The sequence below is a fragment of the Syngnathus acus genome, chromosome 3 (genome assembly GCF_901709675.1).
Source record: "Syngnathus acus chromosome 3, fSynAcu1.2, whole genome shotgun sequence".
In the NCBI taxonomy this organism is placed as follows: Eukaryota; Metazoa; Chordata; class Actinopteri; order Syngnathiformes; family Syngnathidae; genus Syngnathus; species Syngnathus acus.
In genome coordinates this window covers 14,728,606-14,755,080 of record NC_051089.1, presented here as the reverse complement: position 1 = coordinate 14,755,080, position 26,475 = coordinate 14,728,606, and the positions used below count along the sequence as shown (strand labels likewise).

At 40.4% G+C, this 26,475-nt stretch overlaps 1 protein-coding gene across 2 annotated transcripts; it reads right to left on the bottom strand.

Moving 5' to 3' along the window:
- Positions 1–2,311: 2,311 nt before the first annotated feature.
- Positions 2,312–16,916, bottom strand: LOC119121008 (homeobox protein aristaless-like 4). Of its 2 annotated transcripts, XM_037248341.1 has the most exons (5): positions 16,245–16,363; positions 12,563–12,667; positions 8,128–8,447; positions 3,375–3,503; positions 2,312–2,954 (listed from the first exon to the last, which is right to left on the bottom strand). In XM_037248341.1, the coding sequence occupies exons 2-5, from the start codon at positions 12,612–12,614 to the stop codon at positions 2,634–2,636; spliced, it is 822 nt and encodes a 273-aa protein (XP_037104236.1). In that variant the 5' UTR covers positions 12,615–12,667; positions 16,245–16,363; the 3' UTR covers positions 2,312–2,633. The 2 variants fall into 2 exon arrangements, with proteins under 2 accessions (XP_037104236.1, XP_037104235.1); XM_037248340.1 differs by lacking the exon at positions 12,563–12,667 and having other exon boundaries at positions 16,245–16,916.
- Positions 16,917–26,475: the final 9,559 nt, after the last annotated feature.

Below are 26,475 nucleotides of genomic sequence, written 5' to 3'. Positions count from 1 at the left end.
TCGGCTTTAGTTATCTCCTCATTTTTCTCCATTGTGTATGTAATTGTTAAAAAACTTTTATTTATATTTTAATATCCGCCTGTACTTGGAATCTGTGAAAGACCAAATCAGCCTTCATGACATTGTCCCCGCCCTCGCCGCCGCAGCCTGTCACCTGTTGTTAATATAGGCCGCCTAATCCGCCCTGTTCAATGTCAGCAGTTCAAAAGACTGCACTACGTATTTTTGTCATCTTCATTTCGGAGCATGCTCTTGCCAGCTGTGCAACCTCATTTCATGACTTGTGTCCCTTCAAAGTACTGAGAGGATCTTGGGATGAGACCGTTTTTAGTGTATTGAAACAAAATGCAGGTATACAATGCAAATTCATAGCATGTTATCCACCAGAACCTTCAAGATTTGGGGATTTCCTCAACACTGAAGAAAAAAAAGAGAGTGGCAATTGAGCATTATTCTAAACTTCTTTTTTCCTGTTTATTCTTATGCAGTTATTGCAAAGTGTATTAAATGTTCCATTTGCAGATCACCTCTTAAAAAAAGAAGTACAATAACTTATTGACCTTTAATCACACAAAAACATCACACATCTTGCTTGCAACGATAGCTTAAAAGCCATCAATTCCTATAGAAGGGGAACCAACACAAATACTTGATAAGCAAAAAAGACCGGATCATCTCCAAGACTCCTGCACACATGAAAACAAGTTATAATACAAATACTCCTGTACTGATTGAATGACTTCAGTAGTATTTGAAAAGGAGACCAAGTGGGGGCATCCATGGTATTACTCATGTTCTATATTCCCTTTGGAGTATACGTGTTGATCCACCATAAACAGGATGATTGCAAACATGAGTATGCATTAAAACATAACCTTATGTCCACATTGTTTGTGGATGCTGTGCAGCCCAAAGACAGTCGGGTGTGTCTGTCCTGACACAAGATCCCGCTGGCTCCCCAGGGCTCAGTGTTAATTAAAAATATTTCCTGGGTTGGCTGCGCCTCGACCCTGAGCCAGAGAACTCTGTGATGGCTCTGCAGATTTGGACCTGTGGACACGTTGTGCAAAGGGCCAAGCGAAGAGCATCGGCGTGAGGGGAGTTGGGGGGGGGGGGGGGGGGGAGGATCTTTGAAAGCAGAGACATGACAGCTGAGGGGGAAGCATGTGTGAGGCATGTTTGTTTTGCATTTAGCCCCTGAGCACAGCTGTGTGCACTGTCCTTTTCCCAGAACACTGGAACACAGCAGAAAGCCTCTCCACCCAAGCCCTCAGCAAGCGAAGGGGGGGCCCCCATGTCCACGTATCCAAGCCAATCCTCTCACTTTTGATATATGGACTATACAGTCCGGATTATGTCCTGCATATGCCTTGGATTTGGACCAAGGGGTAAAACTGGATGTGATTTGAACAAGTCCGGTGTGACGTGCTCTGCTGACAGATTATAGCCTGCACTACACTTCTTTCACCTGCTGAGAATGTGGTTCCTATTTCGACAATTTTCAACGGTTACTGTGCCCAAAGCTCTTCGACAAGGTATCGGCGTCATGCAATCTTTGCGAACAAAGGAACATAACCTGACATTGTGTCAGTGATTTAGGAGCGCAAACGTTATCTGCTATTTCTGTCCTCAGGCATCTGGGGGAATAATAAGACTTCCCACAGTGGACTTGAAGCATCTGTATTGGATGGAGGTAAACAAGCATAGAGGAGACTTGGAAGGGAGCTGCTCTGAACTGAAAGTTAAGATGCATACTTGAATGTCTTTGTTGTGGAAGAACCTGATTCTTCAAGGGGGAGCAACAAAGCTCAGTTTCTGTGCATTGTTGTGCAATGACATCCTTCATTCGAAAAAGAAAGTAGTAGAAAGCAACATAACATTTAAGGCCATGCTTGTCTTACAACTCTTTAAAGGGAAAATCAACCCCCAAACTTTCTTTGCTGTAATATTTCCTATGAAGTCCCATTAGTCTCTTAAATGTATGTTGCTATGTTGTGATTGATGTCACTCTGTACGACAAGTATGTACTTTTCCTGACACGGTGGATGCTTAAAATGTTAAAAAAAAAAGAAAAAATAATATAGAACAAAACCAAGTGAATGAGGCCCCACTGTCCAACACGACATATTTGTTCCTGTAGCTTGACGGTTTTACAGATGATAATCTCTGAAATCCACATTTGTTTAAAAACATTCAAATTCATACATGAGGGAGCTGTTTTCGCTACTGTTTTAAATTAAATCTGAAATTTAGCCTGTCTCGATGCTTGATTTTGAAGCAAATCCTGCACGGCCCACACAAAACTCAAATTTTAAATAGTGAAGTAAGAATAAAAGAGCACCCGAACTCACTGAAAGCACTGTACAAACAAACCTTTCTGTATTTTAGCAAAATAAGTGCATGAATTAGTTAAAAAAAAAATACTGTACTCTAACGGCACAGAGTTGTCTCCCACTCCACAAAGTCCACTTCAAGTCATTCTGAATAATTGCTTCATCATTTGCATTTGTCAGCAGCCTTCATGAAGGTAGTCACTGTTGCCTGTAGATTTTTATGTGTGCGCCTTCAGCCCACTCCAGGCTGGCTCGGACATCAACAGGGAGATAAAGATCGTCCCCTTTGGCTTTGACGCATCATGAGGCCCAAGATATGGCTGCACTGTGCTCTTTGGCCTTCATACGCAGAGAGGCGATACTCGAGGACTTGCGGTCAGGGTCCATGTTGAGATCATACGCGTTGAGCCCCGTAGCCATGCCGGGAGATCCTCCGAACAGGCTGCCCATGTGAGCTTGGCCCATGTGACCTCCGGGGCTGGGAACACCCAGGAACTCAGACACCCCGCTGGCCGAGTGGGGGTGAGGGGTCATGCATGGGGTCACCGTGTCACAGGGCACCACGCAGCCTGGCACAGGTGACGCTGCGCTGCTGCCGCTAATCCAGGAAGGGTTCTGAATCTGAAGCAAAAAGAAATAAAACATATATGCTACAGTTATGAGATCCAATAATCCTGGACTGGTCTAACAGTGCACATGGCCCAGAAGTTACATTTAGAAACTTTAGTATAATATCCGTTTCCTGGAATTGAATTGAGTGTTTCTTTTATTTTGTCAAATTTCTCTAGTCTGTACTGCTTCTGTTACGTTTTAGGATATTCTTCTGATTGTATTTTGGGAATCAACTATAAACATTTAACTTAATGTTGTGAGTAAATAAAGTGCACAAGTAAAAACACAACACGAAAAGCCATAAATGTATAATGAAAAAATATATGGCATTAATCAGGACCATCTTAACCCCAGGGCCGCTTGTAAAATAATTATTAAATTATTCTGATCATGAATGAATGAATGAATCCACATTTAATGTTGCACTACCTGTGCGTAACTCTCGGGACGTGTCAGCAGAGGCAGCTCGTAAGTTGTGGAGAAGTGCGTTCGAACCTGCTGCATTTGACCAAAACGCTCCCTCTTTCTCCATTTGGCCCGCCGGTTCTGGAACCACACCTGAGCAGAAGATGCATGTTCATTTGATAGATCTTCACATTCCCAAGCACTAAACACTTTCTGAAAATGCATCATCTTTATAGAACATCTGGTAACTTAGATCAATTCCAATTGGACAAAGAAAAGTGCAAAAATGAATAGATAGAAAAAAACATACATATGTATATGCGTACTTATTACACATATTAATATACTGATTAGGCAAATCGATGGAGTACTGATTAGAGGTTGCATGTTCCCCGTGCTTCGGTCCACACTGCAAAATAATTAATGTTAGGTTCGTTGGAGACTCTTGTGTGTGTGACTGGTTAGTTGTTCCATCTCAAAGTCAACTGGGATCAGCTCCAGCTCCCCCGCAAACTTAATGAGGACAAGTGGCATTGAGAATGGATGGATGGAAGGACAGACGGACGGAAGGAGGGATGGATGATATTGGTTTGAAAATAAAACAAATAAATAAATAAGCTTCAACTCTTCATCCTGTTTCAAAAGCTGTTGGCATTTTAGTGTACTGTACATTTATAGTTCAAATCATAATATATATTTTTATGAAAAGCTTGGATCCGAGCAGTTCTGCCAGGAAATGCATTTATTACAAGTAGCTTGGAAAATGCAGGCAAGAATGTTATGCGGGTTTTCTAAACAACCTTCACTTCTACAACAAAATGTAAACAGATCTCTCTCAGTTCACCTTTGCTTATTTGCAATGTGACAAGCGCTGAGTGCCTCATGTTTCCTGTAATCATATTTGACGTTTGGACTTAAAACTGCCGTGTAATGAAAGCATCAGTGTGCTGCGTGACATCACACTGGCTGAAGGCGTGCCACGTACAGCGCCACCGCCAGATTGATTAGCGCACAAAGTGTGAGCTTCTTGAGTTTCACCCATCAGCTCTTTGCATTTGTACACTGTGCTAAGATTAGGAGGCAATAATGAGAACATTGAAAGGTGAGATGGCATTGCAACATAGCTTTGTTTGCATTTTCCTTTTTAATTTCCTGTCGCCCAAAGCTCCCTGGCGGTCAGATACCGGTGCTGCATAAATTACGGAAGCAGAGCAGATGTCTTCCTCTGTTCTTTCTTCCTCAGAGTAACAACTACTCCAGGACTAGTTTGAACCTTTTTCTTCACGTGAGATGATTCACATCCCAACACCGAGTGTCCCAATCTCTCCCAGTTCAATCTGGTGGTTATTATGAAGAGAGAATGTATTTGCATGTTGCACACGCTGTGTCGTGACAGTAATTGGTAAAGACCTTGACAGCTTAAGTAGCTGCCGGACTTTCAATGAGGCTTTATTTATGTTCCAGTCCGAGAGAGTGAGCGAGCAGAGAAATGCCAAACAGGTCCCAGCAGGAGAGCTGTACGGGCCCAGGAACACTTTGAAGTGTGAGAGCAGCTTGGAGGATTGATAACCCGCCTCTGCTGTCACTCATGTCAGCTGAAAAGAAATCTGAGGCTGAGCCTGGCTTCACTTTTCCAACACCCTCAAAGCACCGTTAATATGACGGAAACACTTTGGACCGGTGTTGTGGTTCGTTAAATGTACGTTTGTACTGCCAAATCCTCCCATATTCACCGACTAATCACAACATTGCAGGCATGAAACGGCCAGCCTTAACAAAGAGGACAGTTTGTTCCATTGTCATTGACATTGCCAGAGAGGTATTCATCGGTTTATTATTATGATGAAAGTACACAATCAGACTGAGATGTGTTTTTTTTGCGTCTCATCAAAAACGTTTGAGAAATTAGAATATTCTATAAGAGTCCATTTATTTCTATCTTTCAAATTCACTCGGCGAGGCCAAATGTATACATATTTGGTTGAACTGCAAAAATGTTCACATGTACCTAATGTCAAACTTGTCGTCGCAATTTTTTAACGCTCTTTGAGCTCCCCAAACTGACCGGACGAAGAATCTGAGAGACGTGATGTTATTGGAACCCCTGACCTTTGATCTATGGCCCTTCCCTGTATCGGCACTGCATATGACTCCAATCTGAACTCACTTTTGCCCTCTGAAAGCCAGAGGCAGAAAAAGCAAACAACTTCGGACTACAGATCCTACATCTTTCATTAAAAGTACTTTATGTTCCGGGATAAAGGTCAGCCTCCTCCGAGATGTATTTAACCCTTTTCCTCAAAGCGGGTTTCACAATTTATGTTTGAGCTTTAGTCAAACCAATACAGTAATGGTTCCCACTTGAGACTCGCCATTCATTTCTTTGGGCAAATGTCCTGAATGGAGCACAGAGCGGGCGTCGAGGCTTCTCGGTCCTTTTATCTTTTGACCGTGAGTGTTTAAGAGGGCCGCTGGGAGACCCGAAGGCTGTAAAAGCTGGAGCCATCTGAGTCACTCGATTGTGATCGTGTGAGCCTCACAGCGACCTTCAGAGCTGAGTTATAACCCTGCGGCTGCGTGTCACTGTTGCTGTTTGTCTCCTCCAAGAGCGGTTGTAAACTTACTCTTATCCTATGCCACGGGCACGTAGCCAGTGTGGAGCCAAAATCAAATATGTTTTTTTTTTTTTCATTATCTAGAGCAACGAATTGTCTTGGCACAAGACAAGGGTTGAAATATCAATGGCTACCTTGCACCGGGCTTTTGTTTCACACCTCTACCCGGGAGACCACAGCGGGGACACATTCTTTTCTGAACAGGATGTTAATGAAAGAAAAACAAGGAGAATCCAAAGGCTTAGGTTGTCTGCGGCCCACAGATGTTCACATACACGACATAGGAGTAGTGGAATCGAACAGAAATGTGCTGGAATGCATTACGGCATCACCACCAGATTGCATGCAAAGTGTTCCAAATGGTGACTGGATGTTTGACTCTCGGGACTTGGGGGTTGGGCGGCAAACCTGGCGTTCAAGGAAAGGATGTTTACGAACGTGCCGCTGACCACCATCAAAACACAGTTGAGCTCATCTCCTCATATGCTGCTGATGAAAGTGTGTTCTCCAAAAACACAACATGTGAGGCCCAGGCAACCCAAACCATCGGACCCCCGGGGGCCCCTGGCCTCCCCCACTCCCACATTACCAGATAAATGTCTCACGTTTTTCTCTGAGTGACGTTATCTGTGCAGGACTGCAGATGTTGAAGGACCCGTGAGCTGGTGTTCTTACAAAGCTTGATCCCACCGAGGCACATTTTTCACTTTTCTATTTTCAGAAAGTTAAGGAGAGCAAAATAACAAATCTTGACCACTTTTTGGCCTGTTTCCCAGCTGCATTTGCCACCTTCCTCCCAACCTATATCTCTTTACATGCTATACATTCCTGGAGAATTCCTGAGGTGTGTACAAATCCTCTACAGAGGAAGCCAAAAGTAGAGGACGAAATATTTTCCATTATCCTATAGGATGATATATACATTTGTAATGCACCGTGTTCAAAAGTGAGTAACGTACATGACAAATGTAAGTCTTAGTGCTTAAACTACAATATTATGGTATCGGATAGCATACGTTCAATTTTGACTGGTCAACAACAGTGCAATGGAAAGAACAAAACATTGATCCCATCCATCCAGGTGGGGTACACCTTGGACTGGTCCCCAGGACACATGTAAACAAGCAACCATTTACACTCACAATCTAACCTACGTTTAATCTATTGTGGTCGTGGGTCGCTAGCTGCCCATCCTTGATTTAGATCCGTGAATTAACCTTGCTTGCATTTGTAAAGGAAAACACTAAAGGCAAGAATATACCATGTCCACGCAGGATGGCCAAAGTGGCAATTTGAATCCTGAACCTCAGAACTTTGAAGCAGATGTGATAAACGTGTTGCCTAATACAAAAAAAATGTCATTTAAAAAAACAACAACAAAATATTTTCGTGGCAAGGATGCAAAGTTACGTAGACTACGTAGACTTCCTCTTCCTCATTGACTCCATTGTGACATTCCAGTATGATGTCAAGCTATTTAAGCAGCTGGTACGGCGAGCGCCATCTAACCAACCTCAACACAAGCAAAGTAGATTAGGGTCAAACTTTCCAAACATTCATTCATCCATTCACCAGCATATCCTTTTCAGGGTCACAGGAAATTTGAAGCCGATCCTAATTGATGAAACGCGGACTCACATTAGAGTCAAGCACTCACAGAGTGGTTGTGATTGGGCCACTGAGTGGGAATTGAGTTCATAAGAGCGAATCAATGTTTCAAACTGAAATGTCTTATAGTTTCACATACGTATGTCTGTTTATTGGGACCTAAAACGTCTGTGGCTATATGACCAAAAAGTCTTTGGCTGTATGACGACTATCTTTTCGTGTCAGTGGTCAAACAAACAAACAGTCAACATGACTATCATGAGTGTAAAATGCAAGAATACCTCCTGAACAGTGTAGCACCAAGTGCCAGACATTTGAACAGTTTTCTTTCCAATGTTTTTCTTGGATTATTTTAAAGCCAAACGTTAAATCGAAAGAATTACGATGTGGCTTCATCTGGAAGTACGGTCTGGCAAAGCAAAGAGTTTTTATTAAAATACTTAATTTGTGGCTGTAAAATTAATACTTGCTTGGTTACAAAAAAAGAAAATAAAAAAATTAAAGGGTAGATAGTAGTGACGTTAAAGGTGAATGATGTAACCAAGTGTTGTTACCTGCACACGTGCTTCAGTCAGGTCCGTCCGTAGCGCCAGCTGCTCACGGGCGTAAACATCTGGATAGTGCGTCTTCTGAAAGACCTTTTCCAGCTCTTCCAGCTGGTAGCTGGTGAAGGTGGTGCGATTGCGCCTCTTCTTGCCTTTATTGCTCTCGCTGCTATCACTCTTATCATGGGGGTTGGCTAAATCAGCGCCTGGCAACCTATCAGATGTTGCGTTGACACTCTGATCCTTCACGGCCAGGTAGCTGGTGTCCATTGTTGGATGATCGGAGAGTGGAGTCAAGTCCGAATCCGTTAGATGTGAACTGTCTTTACCTAGAAGACAGAGAGCAAATGAAGCAATTTTAGGGATTTGTAAATGGAAGGAATATAGTGGCGGTTTCTGGCATAAGCGGCATTGTCGAGGGCTGTGGCAAATTGCCCTAAACTGAAGAGAAAATTGTTACCTAAAATGGTTTTCTATTGTCTAACGGCACGATATGTCAATCATTGGTTGGGGAATTCGAGGGCTAGGGTGGGGGATTGGGGAATGATGGGAAATGTAAGCTACACTTATAGTAAACATGGAAAGGAAAAGGTCAAAACGAAAAGGTGCAGTTTGGATAGAAAACAAAAGAGGAGGTGAAATGAGCATACAATATATGCAGGTTGGTTTAAAGATACTTTTATTCTTAATGACTAGACTGTCCCATGTTATTTTGTAGGGGAGGGGAGTTCTAATTTAAAACTATCAACAACCTGTTATGGAACATTTATTGGTATAGTGCTTTATGACCTGTTATCATGTTGTTGTTTTTATTATTAGCCCCTTGTTAATATATTAGCTTCATGCAAGATATGTGCTTGATTGCTTCTGATATTTCTGAGAGAAGATTTACCCAATCTAATGAGAGCCAATAAAACAGCTAGACTGAGAAATTAAAAATATCATCATGTTCCATTTCAGTAACAAAATAATATTTTTATTAGTGTGTTTTTTTTTGTGAAGGAATGTACTGGATTGTTAATGCATCATTATGATGCAATGCATTTGTCAACCACCAAGAACAACAGGCACAATAAGACGTATTGTACATTCAAAACAAAACTATCAAAACCGAACATTATTTTTCTGTCGCCACATTAGATGTGTGGCAACAGAAACATCCAGTGAGAACTGCATGAGCTCTTTTCATTACCTGCCAACAAAAATGTACATTCAAATCCCACTATAGTTGCGTGAATGTGCTGAAACTTTAACTCTACCATCACTGGCACCATTTGAACATTTTCCATTGTGCCGCTAAAGTGCTTGAAATGACAGTCACTTGGCAGCTTTGCATAGCTCATAATTCGCCAGTAGGATTTATGATGGGGTGGAGCAAATGCATTTCTTGGTCTTTAGTTGCGAAATGTGTTGGCTTCCAGTGTTAATGTGAGCACTGATTAGATTTCCCGTCATGATAGATGACATTCACTTTCGTTCTCTATAGATCATTCTCTGATGTTGGGAGGTATGGACGCTCTATGTGACAAAGTGGCTCTTTTAATTGCAGAGAAAATTTTAAGATTCAGAGAAGCTGGATGTTTGCCATGCGGCGTCACCTGAACTGTCATGCTGAATTTGCAAAGATGTTATTTCTGGCTACAAGAAACTAAACACACTCACTTAATGGCATTGCAGCATGTGAATTTTCAAACCTCAGACAAATCTGCGCTAATAAATCTTCATGAGCATCTGTCTGCCAGCGTCCATCAAAATGATCCAGTGTCTTACTCATTTTTGGATGTGATTGCATAAAGTCGAGCGTGGGATACCAGAAAGTTTTGTCTTGGTGCTTTTATTTTGTGTGTGACCAATTGCCAACATATATGCAAAACCCTCTCATGTGATCCATTCAGGACTCTCAGTTATGTTTGCATTCATGCGGGCTCTCGGCTTTGGGTCGCTTACACCTACTGACCCGGAACCAACACGCATGGCAGGTCACTCAAATGTTAGAAGTAGCTATGGTGATCCAACATTCAAAACGTGTTGTTGTTTTTGCTACACATTGGTGCAAAACAAGATGTTTGTTTAGAGTGATTAATCATCTTGTGAGTTACTTCAGGTAGATGCGATAGATGGCTGGTTAAACAAAAACAAAAAAAAAGCCCAATAGAACAGGCGAAATGGTACAGAAAATGAATCCATCCATTCATGAACCTTGCACAGGTCGACATCTCAACTAACAACCACAGTTTAGATGAACAATTAAGCTAACACACGATGATGCTTTTGGAACGTGGGGGAAGAAAAGCCGCACAGCGAGCACGACAAAACCAAGACGTGACCAGTGTTTCAAACCCAGAATCTCACTATGAGGCTATCCGCTATTCCACCACAGATGATTATATCATATATCCAATTTGGTTACTACCATTCATAGTGTCTTCTATCATCCACAAAAATAAAAAAATAAAAAATCATGAAAAAAAAAAAACATTTCAATAAAATTCATTTTGAAAAGGCCTCAATTGTTAGGGAGATTGAAATTTTACACACTAACTTCAAGCAAATGCTTCTGTGCATTTTCACGCTGCTTGTGAGAGAGATCAACCACTAAAGAACTAAACAAGCATTCTTTGAATTGATGAAAGCAATGCAGAATATCAACTCATCAGAAAATCAGGTAATGGAGTTTGCAAGAGCAGACTTTTTGGTGTTTGACTAATTCGGAAAAAAAAAGCTTAAATATTTCCAAAGTTGGTGACACAACTCCCTCTGGGAGTCCGGCAGCGGGCTCCTTGTCCATGACTCATGTATATGGTTTTAGACCCCAACGTCCTTCGCTTTAAAATTCCTGCATAAACAGTCCTAGTCGTGATCATCATATTTCTCTGCCGGATCGCCGCAGTCCTGTCAGGTTGGTGAGTGATGACCACTAACTGATAAAAGACTACTGTTCATGTTGCATTTTGGCAATGAAGGAGCTAATGTGCTTTCTTGAAAGGTTCTGCCGCAACGGGAAAATAAGAAATGCTTTGCTGAGTCTTGCAGCACATGGAAACTTTTATCATGTCTGAGTACAACCAACCGTCATCTCCTTTCACTAAATTATTACGAGACCATCAGTTCATCTTCAGCCTACACCTGTGTAGCAACACACGCCGAGTACGGCTATAAAATAATGATTTGACTTACAGCTGCACAAGTGAGAGCACATGTTCCAGTAGTTCTGAACAGAGTATTTCAATAGTTGTGACTCACATCATGTTTTTTTTTTACCCCTCTCCCAATATCCTATTACAACTATTGCAAGATATCTGACATGTGTTATTTTGTTGAAATATGCATTCCAAACAATTGTTTGAAGGCAGCACATGTTGTATCAAACCAAGTACCATGGAAGAGCCCAATTTCTGCTATGATTCACGTGTGTGTGTGTGTGTGTGTGTGTGTGTGTGTGTGTGTGTGTGTGTGTGTGTGTGTGTGTATATATATATTATATTTAAAAGAATATATATATAATTTTTTTATTTTTTTTATTTTTTATATAATATATATATATATACACACACAAAAATATATGTATATATACAGTATATATATAATATAGTATAATATAATATATATATAATTTTTTTAATATATTTTCATATATATTTTTTTAAATTGCTCAATAGCTCATTGGTAATTTGCCTAACCTGTCTAACTAAAAATACAGCATGGATCAACTGATACATCATTGTGTCTGGTGACTAATTTTTCTTTTTTATCATTTGAAAACACCACTGCACTGAACCAAAAAAAAAAAAAGAAATGACACCAGAATTGAAACTACAAACATAAGTTGAGCGACCTCCAGGACAGTAAATCAGTGAGGAAAGAATGCCTTTGTACGTCTTTTGTGGGGTTATTTTACGGTCTGAGAAGAAGGATTGCGAGGGAACATAAAGTTTCTGTCGGTGCCCTGCTTTGCTGCAAGATATTGAAGGACATAAACATGCACGCATCAAACTACTGGACATTGTATTAAAGCCTCACCAACAGGTCTGGCTTCAGTCTCTCTACTGTTGCACCCAAAATATATCATTACATCTCCTCTGATCTTTGTGAAATAGCAGCGAGCACACAACAACTGGCACTTTCTGTTGAGCGATGCCAAGCATATTGGGATAATGCCGCGCGCACACACTCCTCTTCATAAGAGGTGTAAATTTGGAGCCGTCTTGAAATCCGGAAATAGTCACAGTGTCTCACAGACAGACGATCGGCAAACATCAGCACAATGCTCTTCCCCCCACCCTTCCAATGTGAGAGACGTTCACTTTGAAATGCAGCTCTGCTGACTGAGCACAGATGATCTATCTCAGCAGGCTGTGTAATGTTTATAGACTGTGAAAAGAATCCATGAAGTCCAAGACTGATAAATCACATCTCAAACACTTTTCCTTCTTCGTACACCCACCCTTGTCTCGCTTCCAAATGTTTCCTTCGCCCGCTCGAGCAAAGATGAACATCCTTCATCTTGTGATTTTTGTGGTTTGATTGGGGAGGGGGGTGAACATTCCGTCTGAGAGAACAAAAAAAAATCTTTACGTTTGAAAACTCACTACATCGCTCTATCGAAAAGTACACATGCTTCTTAACCTGTCGATATGTATTTTTGTTGTCATCATTGCAAGTGGATGTTGAACTGTGCAGATTAATGACTGCATGTACTGTTTTCCTCTGAGAATTGCCTGAGAAATTATGTGAAAAGTTATAGATTACACTGTGTTCCAGGCAGACGACTTTCCATTAGCTACTGTGAAATGTACTACATTCATAAGTGTCACTGCACTTTTTGCTGGTTCTGCATGTCTACACAATCTCCCTAATGCGATACACCCCAGAAAATGGCACATTATGCAGAAACACACCCCACCATTTTGGCAACTTTAGTTTCAGATTTATTTTTTTTTAATTCAAAGATGATTTTGGATCATTTTTAAACAGTGGCTTCTTTGTATTTTACGATATTGGACACATATTTTGACATGACTTTACTGCTTAGTTGATCCTTTTGCACCTTGCCTATAAAGAATATACTATATATATACTATTGACTGTGAAAAGTTATGAGTACAATAATTTGCTTACTATTATAGTCTAGTACTTTGGGGAAGTAAAGCAAAAAAAAAAATCCTACAGTTAGCACCCATGTGAGCTGGTTAAAATGACATCTAGCTAAAGCTGTTAAAAATATTTGACCGAATTTTAAATTTTGTTCAGGCATATTTTGATGTTTGAAAACCCATACCTGGTAATATTTCATTCTTAGTCTACTTCTATTTTCAAAATGTTTTTATTTTAGAAGAAATTATACAAGGAAATCCTCAAACAACTGCATAGCCCATACTTGACTCTTTAAGATATAATAAAAACGCATTTGAGACTTTTAAATTGGGTACAATCATCACAGATGTTTGATGGGTTTTTCTTTCTTTCTTTTTTTTTTTTTAAATAAATGTGATCTTCAGCTGTGACATGACAAGAAAGTGAGCAGAGGAAGTTCTGGACTGCTTCTTACCCCCGCTGCTCTCACCGGGCCATGCAAAGCGGGCCCTAATGCAAATTGGCCTGCCATAGCTGAAACTAAATGGTAAAACGATCCTGAGTCCTTGTCACCTCCACTCATGTCACGGACATACGAAAGTGTGTCTCAGTTGTCTGGGCCTCGTGGCTGGTTCCCATTACCGCCTGCTCCAACCAATCACCTCGGACGGCCGTTACAGGATAGCGGAATGGACCTGTCGCACCAGCTTAAAGATGGCGAAGGGGCACATAGGCGGAAAATGAGGTCCAAGGAGAAACTTGATGCACTTTATCTCTAAAGAGCCATCAGTACACTTAAAACTCAACATCAATGTAGATACACTCATCTAAACCCAAATAAATAAATTAAAATAAATAAATAAATAAAGTAAGCTATACTTCAAGTTTTAGAAAAAAAGCACAACTAACTTAATTACGTGAAATTGGTGTGACATGTTCTACCTTTAGGAGTAGATTGAACGAATATCTTTGGATTAAATTTTACATGCATACCTTTCAAACATGAGTTAGAACTTAAAAGACTGAAGTCATTTCACCATTGTCCTGTTTCTAATTTTTCAAATGGACTATTGCCATTGTGGCAATTATCATCAACGTATTTGCAAATGGTTGACGATACAAAAGAAAAATACGGGTGCAGTTAAACCTTTACAAGATCCAACTGGAACCCAAGTGTTGCAAAGATCTGCGCAATGACATTGCGGGGCCTCAAATGGATATTCTGTGGCGTGTGTGCGTGCGGGGGAAGCGGCCTACGACCCCAAACAGATGAGACAGGAAGCTAAAGGTCACACGCTGAGGGGAGACACGGACACATCAAATGAAGAAATGGGACGTCTCTCGAGGATAACAAAGACTTGGAGGGGCTGCTTGAGAGGGAATTTTCCCCCGAGACTTTTCCGTGCATGACTTTGACCATTAGTTTTTGCAGCACATTTGTTAAAGCATACAGAGTTTAAGTCTAACTGTACACAGAGTGTGTTTTTGTCAGAGTGTCCGTCCAATCAGTTTTCCTTAGTAACAACGGGGAAAGCGGCATTGGAAAACAATATTTACAGGGCCATTGCAGCCAAACATGTCTCGGTGCAGTTGACCTTTCATGACATTACCACTTTTCTTACCCCTTCCTCGAAACCTTGTTCTAAACACTAATAAGATGAGGAACGTGAACATTTTATGGAGAAACTGTCTTGTGCAACGAATTGTTTTTATGGGTTTTCCTATTGTAAATCCTGCTGACTTTGTGACCTAAATGTGGTTTTTGAAGGTTAAGTTTAATCATTTCACCTGGGTTCGTTTATGCTTTATTAAGCCCTATAAATCCTAATAATAATACGGATACTGACATAAATGGCAGAGCTATTCCAATATTGGATTGTAATACATGGAATTGCATTTGGAATGTTATTATTAAATGTGTTTAATCATGTTATTCATCAAAATGCTAAGACTGTAATTGATTGGTTTATTTCTAATAAATTAACAATGTAATAATGTAATATAATAATGCATATTTTTCATTCTAAAATTAAATGTTATGTAGGCACTGTAGCTACGTCTTTAGAACAATCACATTTCTGATTTCGGAATGAAAAAGCTTCAGTTGACAGAACATTTGAAGCGGATGAACTATTAGACATTTTTACAAAGACCAAAAAAAAAATATGATAGGCCTATGCTTGTTATGAATTAAGAATAGTAATTGATATTGATAAATATAATTTTGATATTATGTGGCCTACTTTTTGGTTTAATCTAAACTTTTATTGATAAATTTAGTTTTCTGAAGTCTGCTTTGGGAGCGTTGAAAAATGATTTAGTCTTATTTAATAGCACAGATTGCATAAAACAAAAAGACAGGCTGGAATGAAAAGAGGGTCTTCATCCAAGAACGGGTCAAAGACACAATCACTTTCCCCCCTGACTACTTCGATCTGTACAATTCAATCATAAATAAATATTTCAATCGACAAGGTGGTTTGCAACAATAAATTAGTATTTATTTGCTTCCTTATGTATAATTTATAGCTTGGACCTTTTCGAAAAATGAGCATCAATTTTAATCACGTCCAATGAAACGATTGCGGAATGGTGTCATTGTCACTTTTATGTGATGTTTTTCTTCCTGGTAACACGATCGTCTCTTTAGTGTTGGACCTCGCTGTTCATCCCCAAACGTGGGTCAAAGTTTTATTCGCCCCCTCATTCGTGGCCCATTTCGGTGCAATTAAATGTAAGTGGTCCCAATAAGGCCGCGAGCAACACCACGAAAGAACGAAAAAACACGATCATTCAATTGTGGCATCCCGGTTCGATATAATGAGGGATTGTGATACAGATTATCGCATTTAATGGGCGCTAATTTGATGAAGGCAACGTGATCATCGGGTGCATAAAAAAGAAAGCCACTCTTGATCACGCGCAGAAAACATTTGGAAGCTCCACGAAGCATATTGCGCAAGAATCGCCAATTTTTCTCACCCGCAGCATCCTTCACAGTAATTCGGGGGGAGCGCCCGCTCCGCTGAGACATTATGCCGAGGCCCACTCACCATAGCAGGGGACGATCTCTGCGCCTTCCCGGTGTCCCTCGCCTTCCTCCGGAGGTGTTTTACTGGAGGACCTGTGCGTGAAGAGGTGGAATTTGCTGAAAGCAGCGTGACCGGCTCCGGCTGCGTCCAATGAGTGGCACTCCTGCTGGAACGAACTCCGGGGCTTGTCTCCGTACGCGTGACCTTTGTGGGCCTGCAAGAACGCAGTGGGGCTGTATTTGGTATCAGGGGATGCTGGCAACGTCCTGAAGTGTTCCGTTTGCTGGTCCCGAGTTTGTGCTGCAGGAGGACTATAAAATGCATCCATGGAGGTCATGTCGCAGCTGTATGGACTGAAGATCTCGGCGCTCATGCCTAAAAAAAAAGTGGTAAAACTTTCTCTCTCACTCGCTCACCCTCTCTCTCTCTCTTTCTCTCTGTCTTTTTGAAAAGGGAAGCTGCACACACACGTGCGTGCACACACTCAAACACACTCCTCCTCTGTAGTTCACACGCACACATTCAAGCATGGGCCTACAGCAGCTGGCTTTGGTTATAAAACCATTGAGAACTTTTCCAGGAACACTGTCGTTGAGCAAACACCCCCTTTAGGTCTGAGGATGAGAAGGACTCGATGAGGATGACCTACTGCCTCTGAGTCTCCTATGCCAAGTGCCAGTGACAGGGACGAGCGGGGACCATATTTGTGGGGGAACTGTGGGGAGGGGTGTCAAAAGGGCGTGACACGTGACATCCATTGAGTGGCGAGACAAACACATCTTGTGAGTGATGGCGGGAGGAACACGATTTCATGCTTCAGCCGCTCTGCTTCATGAAGGGCCACCGGCCCCTCGACACAAATGTCGGCACCACGAGGATTCAATTACTTCATTCATTATCGTTTGCATTCAAGAGCATCTTCTTAACAGATTTATTTTGGTGCTGTATTGAGATGTGGATTTTAACCCCAGGGTCAATACGATCCAATGTAAGAATATAATTATATTATACACTATAGTTATGTAAAAAGAGGTAAAAACAATTATTATAAAATATATTCTTAGTATGGCACTGCACTGCTACATTGAAATGGGACAAAAATATTAGAAACAGCCCTCACAATGGTACAAAGCAAATTAACAACAAATTAACATATATTTTCATACCTCACTGAGGATAACAGTATTGTTGTAAACGCAAAATTTTATTTATGCAGGTTTGCATAATGACGTATATGAAAAGGATTTGGAAAAAATGATGATAGGACATGTCTATTATTAATAATTTATCAATGTGTTAATTATAAGCAATGTTCCCCAAAAATAGTATTTAGTTATTGATTGATTGATTCTAAATAAGCAAGTTGTTTTGCTTCTACTTAGTTTACAGTTTTCTTTTTACGTGTCACCGGCTGGCTAAGAAAAGAAATGACGCTGGTCAACAGCATCATTTATCAGAAATTGCTTTAAGTGTCCCTAAAAGTATTTTTGATGATGATTTATAAATTGTCTTGTCTAGCACATCGTGTTTTGGGGATATTTTAATTTTTTTATTTTTGAAAACCCACCACAGTTGGGAGGTTCAGGGTTTGAACCTCAGCTCCAACCCTCCTAATATGTTCTTCCCCTGCTTATTTGTCCCATGGTACTCCTTCTTTCTCCCATATTCAACCTCCTACGACCTTGCATCCTCATATATGAACTCCACATATTACACAGGTGTCAAACTCAAGGCCCGGGGGCCAGATACGGCCCGCCACGTCATTTTATGTGGCCCGCGAAGACAAATTGTGCATCAAATTCGTGTGTCATTACTAGAATTGCAAATTGTCTTCACTTTTAATACTTTTTTAAAAATATTTGACCAGTTTTTACTCGTCTGATTTGAAAACGTATGAGGTGCTCATACAATTATTTGGATGAGAGTCATAATGGCCCTCTGACAGAAGCTATGACTACAATGCGGCCCATGAAAAAAATGAGTTTGACACCCCTGGCTCTAGACCAAATTACTACATTTGGCTGGATGGACGGACGGACGGACGGATGGATGGATGCTGCAGTTATTTTCAACAGTGACATAAAATGTCTGTGCTGTCCTCCTGTGCCTATCAAATTGTTTTCAATGCCATCTGAACAGGTGGTTAACTTAATTGTGTCATTCACATATCTTTGCTTTTAAACTGTGGTCAGAGTTTTATAGCCATGAACGTCATGCTAATATTAGACTGTCAATCGCATATGCTGAAGATGATAAAAATAACGAATACTTATAATGCTGAGTTAGCACATATCAACAGGCAAACACAAAAAACAACAACTTGTGGTAGCTCAGTGTCGGTTTCACATATTTTGCCCAATCCCACTAGTTTTAAAACATCCAACCAAAGTGAAATGGATTAACAATATCCCAATCTCAATCACAGTCTAGAACAAGATTTGAGAAGTTGATGGCTGAGAAAAAAAATTACATATGTCCAGAATAATGACAAATTTAGTTTGATGGTGAATAATAATAATAATAATAATAATAATAATAAAGACTTTTCTAATAATAATAAAGACTTTTATAATAATAATAATAAAGACTTTTCAACACGGAGTATGTCGTATGTTTCAACTATTCCACTCAAACGGATATTGAATTACTTTCCACATGTCAGCAGCAGGACTCAAAGCAGTAAAACGCTTCAGTGCTAACATGATAACCCTGAATGTTGTGTAATCTATCCAGCAGCTCTAACTTTTAAAAAGACACAATGTGTTTTGTATTTTCAATCACTGGACTCTCTCACCTTACAAGTAACATTGTGGGAGAATGTGAATAGCAGCTGACTTTCGGCCAAGAGGTGGTGTATACATATATACTACACAGCTCGTCACAACACTGCAAACAATCACGAGTGCATACAAAGATGAACTGTCATCTGTATACAGAAAACAATTACAAATAAGCCGCAGATAAAAATGCGACATTTTTGTTTGCACAACGCTGGTCTTTTAGTGACCCCAAAAGGGCCAAAAAGAAGTCTGCAGGGTCAAGACCATTTGCAATTTGGGCTCCAGAGTGTTGGAATGCCCTACTGATAGATATCAGAGGTGCTACCTCAGTAGAAGCATTCAAGACATGATTAGAAACACATTTTGATGCTTTGTCCTTTAATTAACCTGTGCTTCCCCCCCCCCTAGACAAAAACTTGTGGTTCCCCTCCATCATTTAGGTTACCCATCCCTGCTGTAGTAAAACACTCATTCAATGCCATCCAGATGATTTTGAAACAGTTCTTTCAACGTCATAAAATCACTGCAACCCAAGCCTTTCTTGAACGAATAAGAGAGGTTTGTGCAATCAAGCTTTATATTTTTATTATCCTTGCATCCATTTTCTATTTGTCCTCATTAGGTTCAATATTTCCTCTCTGAAATGAGACAAATATTTTAATATGACAGTGATGATGAGTGAAGAGTCATTTTTCAAGGTTTTGTTCCCTAATTAGAAGATAGCTGTTTTCCAAAGATCATATCACGGTAATCTCACGAAGAAATATATTCATGAGGGGAAAATGATCATTGGTGTTTTCTGGCAGTGAGATATACATTTGACTAATACGTTTGTTTTCTTATTTATTGTGGGCAAACATGAATAATTCTGACCTTTAACAAAAGATGGGAATAGTTGTGGCTACGTGAATGCTGGCTTTCATAGAATGTATCTTTTAATATTTTTTTTCATTGCCGGACACATCTTATTTGTACAACTTACAGCCATGACCAATGTTTTTAGGAAGTCCAGTGTCATTATTTATTTATGTCGTGAAATGTTCCGGCTTTTACAAGGAAATATATAAAGTCTTTGTCCTCAGGGCACAATGAGTGAGCCTGTTGGCACAGCCAGTGGCCTTGACATGGCCTTTTAATGCGTATTCTAGTCACATCCGCCTTCCAGATAAATTTGCAAGATATTTGTGAATGAGGGGGACCAAAAGAAAACACAAGGATACTGATATATAGCCGCCAACCCACATCCTCACTAAACTGTCAACATCGAACATTAGCCTCCATTTTGACTTTGGCCTGTGGCAAAGCAAGTTAATTTAGGCCTTTGATGGGCATTAATACCATATCAGATGGCTTTTGTTCAGAAATGGAAAGGAACATTAAATAGAAAGCGGAAGAGGAAGGAGTGAGGTCCACAAAATTGATGTTATTTCATTATAACCTACCGCCCCAAACCCCCAGAAAAAAAAAAGACTTTCCAAGTGACAAGAACACTCTTTCGCTGCAAACTAAGCATCATTGGCTGCGAGTGCAACATGGTTTTATGAAGGGACTCTAAAGTACTGTTGAAAAAATAGATAACTTCTCAGCAGCCAAAAGTAAAGACATACCTGGCACGATGGCAGTCAGCCTCTCCCACAGTAAAAACAAATATCTCACAATTGCAATGGGCTCAACTGCAGTGTTTGATCTCCACCACAAGCATGCATTTGCTGTATTTCTGGCACATCTCAAAATCTTATCGTCACATCTGGTCACTCTGCAGCTCAATGTCATGACATATAAAAGCCAGCAATTGTTTTGCATTTTCTCTTTTATCAAGAAATCAAATCTTTTGTATCATTGTCCAATAAAAACACAGACAAAAATGTGCATGCTTTTCATTGCATTGCAATGTTACGTGTGTTAATATTATTTGTCCTTTTTTTCTTATAAGGCTAAGTCCAACGACAGAGAGCTCTACTTAGTGACTGGGTCAAATCTGGCACAGTGCGCAGCAAAATTCTGCATGGAGGCGTGTTAGACTGGGTCATTTTGCAGATGCATGCAAGCTAAGAAATTTCAAATTGGGATGTTGTGGGCTAAAACACAGCCAACTCCATTCACCATCAGAGAAGCTCCTCTTCTACTACTACTGCTCCTCCTCCCCCTCCTCCTACTACTACCTAGAACTAAAATAATCACAACATGTTCAATTAACCAATTTCTGCAATGATTCAGAGGGTTCATTGCCCACCGTTGTCATATTTATGAATGAAATACGCTGACATCCATGCATAGTGTAGAAGGCTCATAATACGTCTGCCTCTGCCCAGATCAAATTCACCAAATTCCCTCTATGACTATTTAGACATGGTCGCTGGCGGAGCTCGAGGGGGACAGAGGGGTCACCTTTTATAGACTTTCTTCTTTCTTTATCTATCTTTCTTTATCTATTACATTTGTGAAGAAGGTGTCTAATAGGGAGGCACTTCTGTCTGTACCGTATTTCCCAGACTATAAGTCGCAGTTTTTTTCATAGTTTAGCCGGGGGTGCAATTTATATTCAGGAAATTATTAACACATTATATCATTTCACATGTTATTTTAACTCTCGTAAAAACTGTTCAAATTTCTTAAAAAGATTAATTGTAATAAAAATTGCAAGCAATATTTCTAGTTTTTTTTTTTAAAAGTGAAGACAATTTGTAATTTTGGTAATGACACAAAGCCGATGCAAAATTTGTCTTTGTGGGCCACATAAAATGATATGGCAGGCCATATCTGTTCCCCGGGCCTTGAGTTTGACACATATGCCCTAATAGTTCATAGTTCATCACAAGCTCAGCATTCTGGCATAATGTATGCAATTAGAACTTGATACAAGACCAAGAGTTTCAAGAGTTTTCCCTATGTGCCTTTAGTGTCTCCATGACAACACTACAGTCACACAGCAGAAATCCTGGAAGCATTGCTGCCAAGCCCATCCCACCTCTCACGATAAAGTTTCAAAGATGAAAGTTTATTAGGATTTGAAAAATGCTTCCCACATGTCACCATCTCTGGTCTGTGGGTGACGGCGGGATCGTTCCCTCACTGATATGATCAGTTGAAAGCATTCTGTTTCTTCATCATATTGACGGCACGTCACAGCTTGTACGACATCCAAAGTGAAGCAGTCATCAACGTCTGTCGCCAGCTTCATCGCTCTCTGAGAATTCTACGGCCTTGGAAAGAGTTAGTGTGTATCATAACAAAAAGATCCATTTCTTGTGGCAGTCTGTAACATTTTGACAATTTCAATTTGGTTGTAAGCAAACCAGACACCAGTTTAAGAGGAACACACAAGAAGTATTGCATTGTAAGAGAATCAAATCTTCACACCAATCTTATTCTGCTACAAGAAAATACACTTGGGTTTGGATTAACAAAAGAATAAAATGTGTGTCTTGTTCAGGAAGCTATTATTTATCTAACTCTCAACACTTAATGATTCTGAAAAGCAGGAATTTTTCCACGAGAAGATCAAAGATGAGATCATGCACCGAAAAGCAATAGAGATCACCATTGTCACGACTTCACCAGAAGATCACAGCACTTTCAAAACATCCAGGAAAAACTCCTCTGATGTCACCCAAAGTTGCTTCCAGCCCTCTAGGGGGCATATATTTCCATGGTGACAAATCCTTGAATCATTTCGCACCCCAGAATGTTACAAAGTAAGGAACATCTAGTCCACTCGGAGCTAACAAAATACAAGCTATTTGCTGGCCACTATAAGTTTTCTTGCATTTACATGCATTAAAAAAAAAATCCTGTGATGTATTGCTTAAAGCAGATTCTCCACCCATTCATTTTCTACACAACTTACCCTTTCCTGGAGTCTATCCCAGCTTACAGACAATGAGCTGGACTGGTCACCATTTAATCACAGAGCACATTCAAACAACTACAGTCACACGCACAAGTCATCTGGGGACTAAAACCACATCCCTGCAAGTTCAACCACTGTCATTAACTTATTCAAATGTTCTGCAAAATGTAAATAATACCCAAACATAACCAGTAGAATTCAACAATGTCACGAGCAGCACTAGTATAGTTTGCACTGCGACAATCACACTTTTTTGCCTAACTTCAAACATCTAGTTCCTCTACTAGTGAATTGTCATTCTACAAGAGTGCTCAATTATCTCACTAGCGAGGACTAGTGCATGGAAAATTTGGCACACAAGTAGGATATGGGAAAAAAAAAAGTTTAAATGGCATGTCATGGCAGAAAGATGCACTGAATCCTGAAAGGTGCAAACAACCATAACCACTTATGATAACATTCACACCAGCGCTGAGGGAGAACCTGCATGAAATACATCGACCTGTAATAACTCCCATTACGATTAAACCCTTTTATCAAAACGTGTGGGTAGAAGTGTTTATATCAACAGCGTTTTCATTTAGGTGAACCGCTGTACGTGCTTCTGAAGTCAAATAATTTGCACCGTCAATAAAACTGAGATGTTTACATGTTTAAGGGTCTCCATGTGGTAAGCAAAGCAGTGTGGGATACTATTCCACTCAGTAAGCTGCTATGAAAAGACTCCAGAGCCACTGGCAGCTCAGCCAGTTCCAACCACTTCTAAGGGAAGATGCAGTGCAAATAGGTTGCAGGCTGCAATCTCGAGGGTAGTGTATTCAGAATAAATTACACAAAAGTCCAGTAATTTGTTGTCCCCCTCCTTACCACTCTGTATTTGTCCAGATGCTTCAAGGCAGGGTAACTAAACCCCAGCACAATTACTGTATTTTTATGAATAACTAATAGAGGAAAATGTTGTCATTGGTCCAAAATAGAGTGGAAAAAATGACGAGTGACTAACAACCCCAAAGCGTCTTGAAAGGTTTTGTACAGTGGACAGAGCTTCGTTTTCTTTTTCAGTGCACCGTTCTAAAAAACGGTCAACAAACATTTGTGATCCATTGTGAAGCTTCGCAAGTGAATTTAAAGTTTAGCTAAACAGCAGCTGTATGTCAACATAATTATTTGAATTCTTTTAGCACGTCTGCCTCACAGTTCAGAGTGTCTGGCTTCAGGCTTCCTTGTTTGCATGTTCTCCCTGTGCCTGCATGGGTTTCCTCCAGGTACTCCAGTTTCCTCCCACATTCCAAAAGCATGCAAGGTAGGCCGATTGACTACTCCAAAGTTGTGCATAGGTGTGATTGTGAGCATGAATGGTCTTATTTGGAATTTTAAAAATCTGAGTAAGAGCACATTCTGCTTTGCATGTTTTATGGCTTTTTAAACCCTAATTACTACCAATATTTTGGGTTTTAAAGGGTTGTTGACTGCTTGTAAACCAAGTTATTTACTTTTTTGTAAACACTACATTGTGACTCGTGAGTGAAGTCATCTCATCTTCTGGGCACGTAGATGTCATCACACACTAGACAGACTGACACACATTCAATATATAATGCGAATGCTTACACCTCAAAAAAATCAGATTGTGTCCAAAAATCTGTATTGAGCATGCAGTTGCAAAAAGTATCTAAGGCCTTGTGTACACGAGGCCTAACAAAATGGAAAACAAGTCTTTTTGGCTGTTGGTATGACAACAGAATTTTGGCGAAAGAAAGGACGTTTTCAAAAGAGGTGCCACAGCTCAGAAGATTTTCAAGAGTCATACTGGTAATCCATTCCAAACGCTCTAGTTGTGAAGAGATTGTATGGGAATGCGAGTTGTTGTTTTTTTTGGGGGTCAATAATTGATGCATTTAACTGATGGTTCTCACTACTGAACAGGATCACTTTACATGGAATATGTACTTTTTGTCCGAGACAGGTTTTTAGTCTTGAAGTGGAATTCTTTCAAATCCTGCCACTTCTCATGCTTCATTAGTCTCTAAAGTGCTGAGGACCCTGACAAAACATACTGAAGTGATGATTTGCACTCATAAAAAGTTTGGGTAGCCATCCAATTCCCGTCACTTATCGTTTTCCAAGTCATTGTTGAGCTGGAGCTGATGCCAGCTGACTTAGGGCGAGAGGCAGGGTATACCCCAGACCCATCGCCACTAACGTAAAGAAATTCTACACTGCTAAGATAGTCTCATGTCTACAAGGCTGACAGTTGTGTGACAGTTGTGTGCAAGTGACTGTCACTTGGAATGTCTTCTGTGAAGGTCTGGTTAGCCACTGAGGGGATATTTCTGCCAAGAGTTGACGGTCTAGTCATTCTTTCAGAACAAGATTAATGTGCACTGGCAGCCACGCTCTTTAATTTACAAAACACTGTGCGCTCTTTTGTGCGACAGTGAGATTATCGAGATCACCAGCGCCTCATATTTGCACCAATCTGGTTACTAGAATTTCAATTGCTTACCATAAGACTTCAAAATGAAAGCAGATATAAAACCATAATGTATTTGGCATGGTTTTCACTATTCATGATTTTCCAACCGTGATATTGCCAGGAGACTGAACTGTAGGAATCCAGAAGTAAATAGAGTCTGGGGAGTAAGAGAATTAGACTATTCCTGGTTTTGCTCTTGGCTAAAATACAAATACACAACATACCTGCGGTTGTACATAATTTGAATTACAAAAAGAATGCTCGTAATGTCATTGTACAACAGGTAGAGAGAGAGAGAGAGAGAGAGAGAGAGAGAGAGAGAGAGAGAGAGAGAGAGAGAGAGAGAGAGAGAGAGACTAGGCTAGTTTACTCTGTGCCTTCCAGAGAGGGACAGTGGGGGGGCTGCATCTGAGCCCCTTGTATTTATTTTGGTGGGCAGTGTCCCACAGCAAGGTGCTCGCTGTCATCACTGTGACCTCCGAACCCAGGCGGCTGGACATCATCGAGACTCCAGAGAAGAGGGACACAGCAGCATGTGGGATGTTCAGGCAAGGGTCGAAGGGCACGGCTGCTTCTGAACACGTGCACAGATGTCAAGAAATATCCACAGTGGTGTATTTCTTGGAGTTAGAACTAAAACTTGTAGCCAAGACAGTGGCATAAAATTGTTTGTTTAGTGGATGACTTGCATTTACAGAAGACTCATCATCTTTTAGTGGCTGCTGATTGGCTGCACTTTTAAAACAACACTGCATTGAACGATTCAAAACCACAGCAAATCATTTTGTTTGTAATAAAAAACAGTAGTATGAAGCACTGAGAAGAAGCCGACTGATAAACCATAAGGTCTCTGAGGGATTGAGGCTTCAAAATGAACCGACAGCAGTTTGTCAAGTGATAGCGCTGTCCCAACCAAGTCGGCTTGGAAAGTATTTCCAGAAGCCTTAAGGAGATCCTTGTGGCGAAGCAATACAGAGCTTTTGATACTGAGACTCTAGAACCAGATAATCATGATTACTCCAGCTTTACTTTGTTTTATAATTTATTGCACAGTGGTCATTGTAAATAAAAGGGACACTTGGTTCTCAAGAGGATGAATTAACAAAGTCATCACAATGTTTTCGTCAGTAATAGATTGGCGCTTTT

Excerpts from the sequence above, each read along its gene's own strand:
- LOC119121008 (XM_037248340.1), bottom strand. The coding sequence starts at position 16,596 with ATGAGCGCCGAGATCTTCAGTCCATACAGCTGCGACATGACCTCCATG. Across the intron at positions 3,504-8,127 it reads TGACTGAAGCACGTGTGCAG|GTGTGGTTCCAGAACCGGCG; the intron begins GTAACAACACTT and ends TCTTCTGCTCAG. Across the intron at positions 2,955-3,374 it reads GTCCCGAGAGTTACGCACAG|ATTCAGAACCCTTCCTGGAT; the intron begins GTAGTGCAACAT and ends TTTTTGCTTCAG.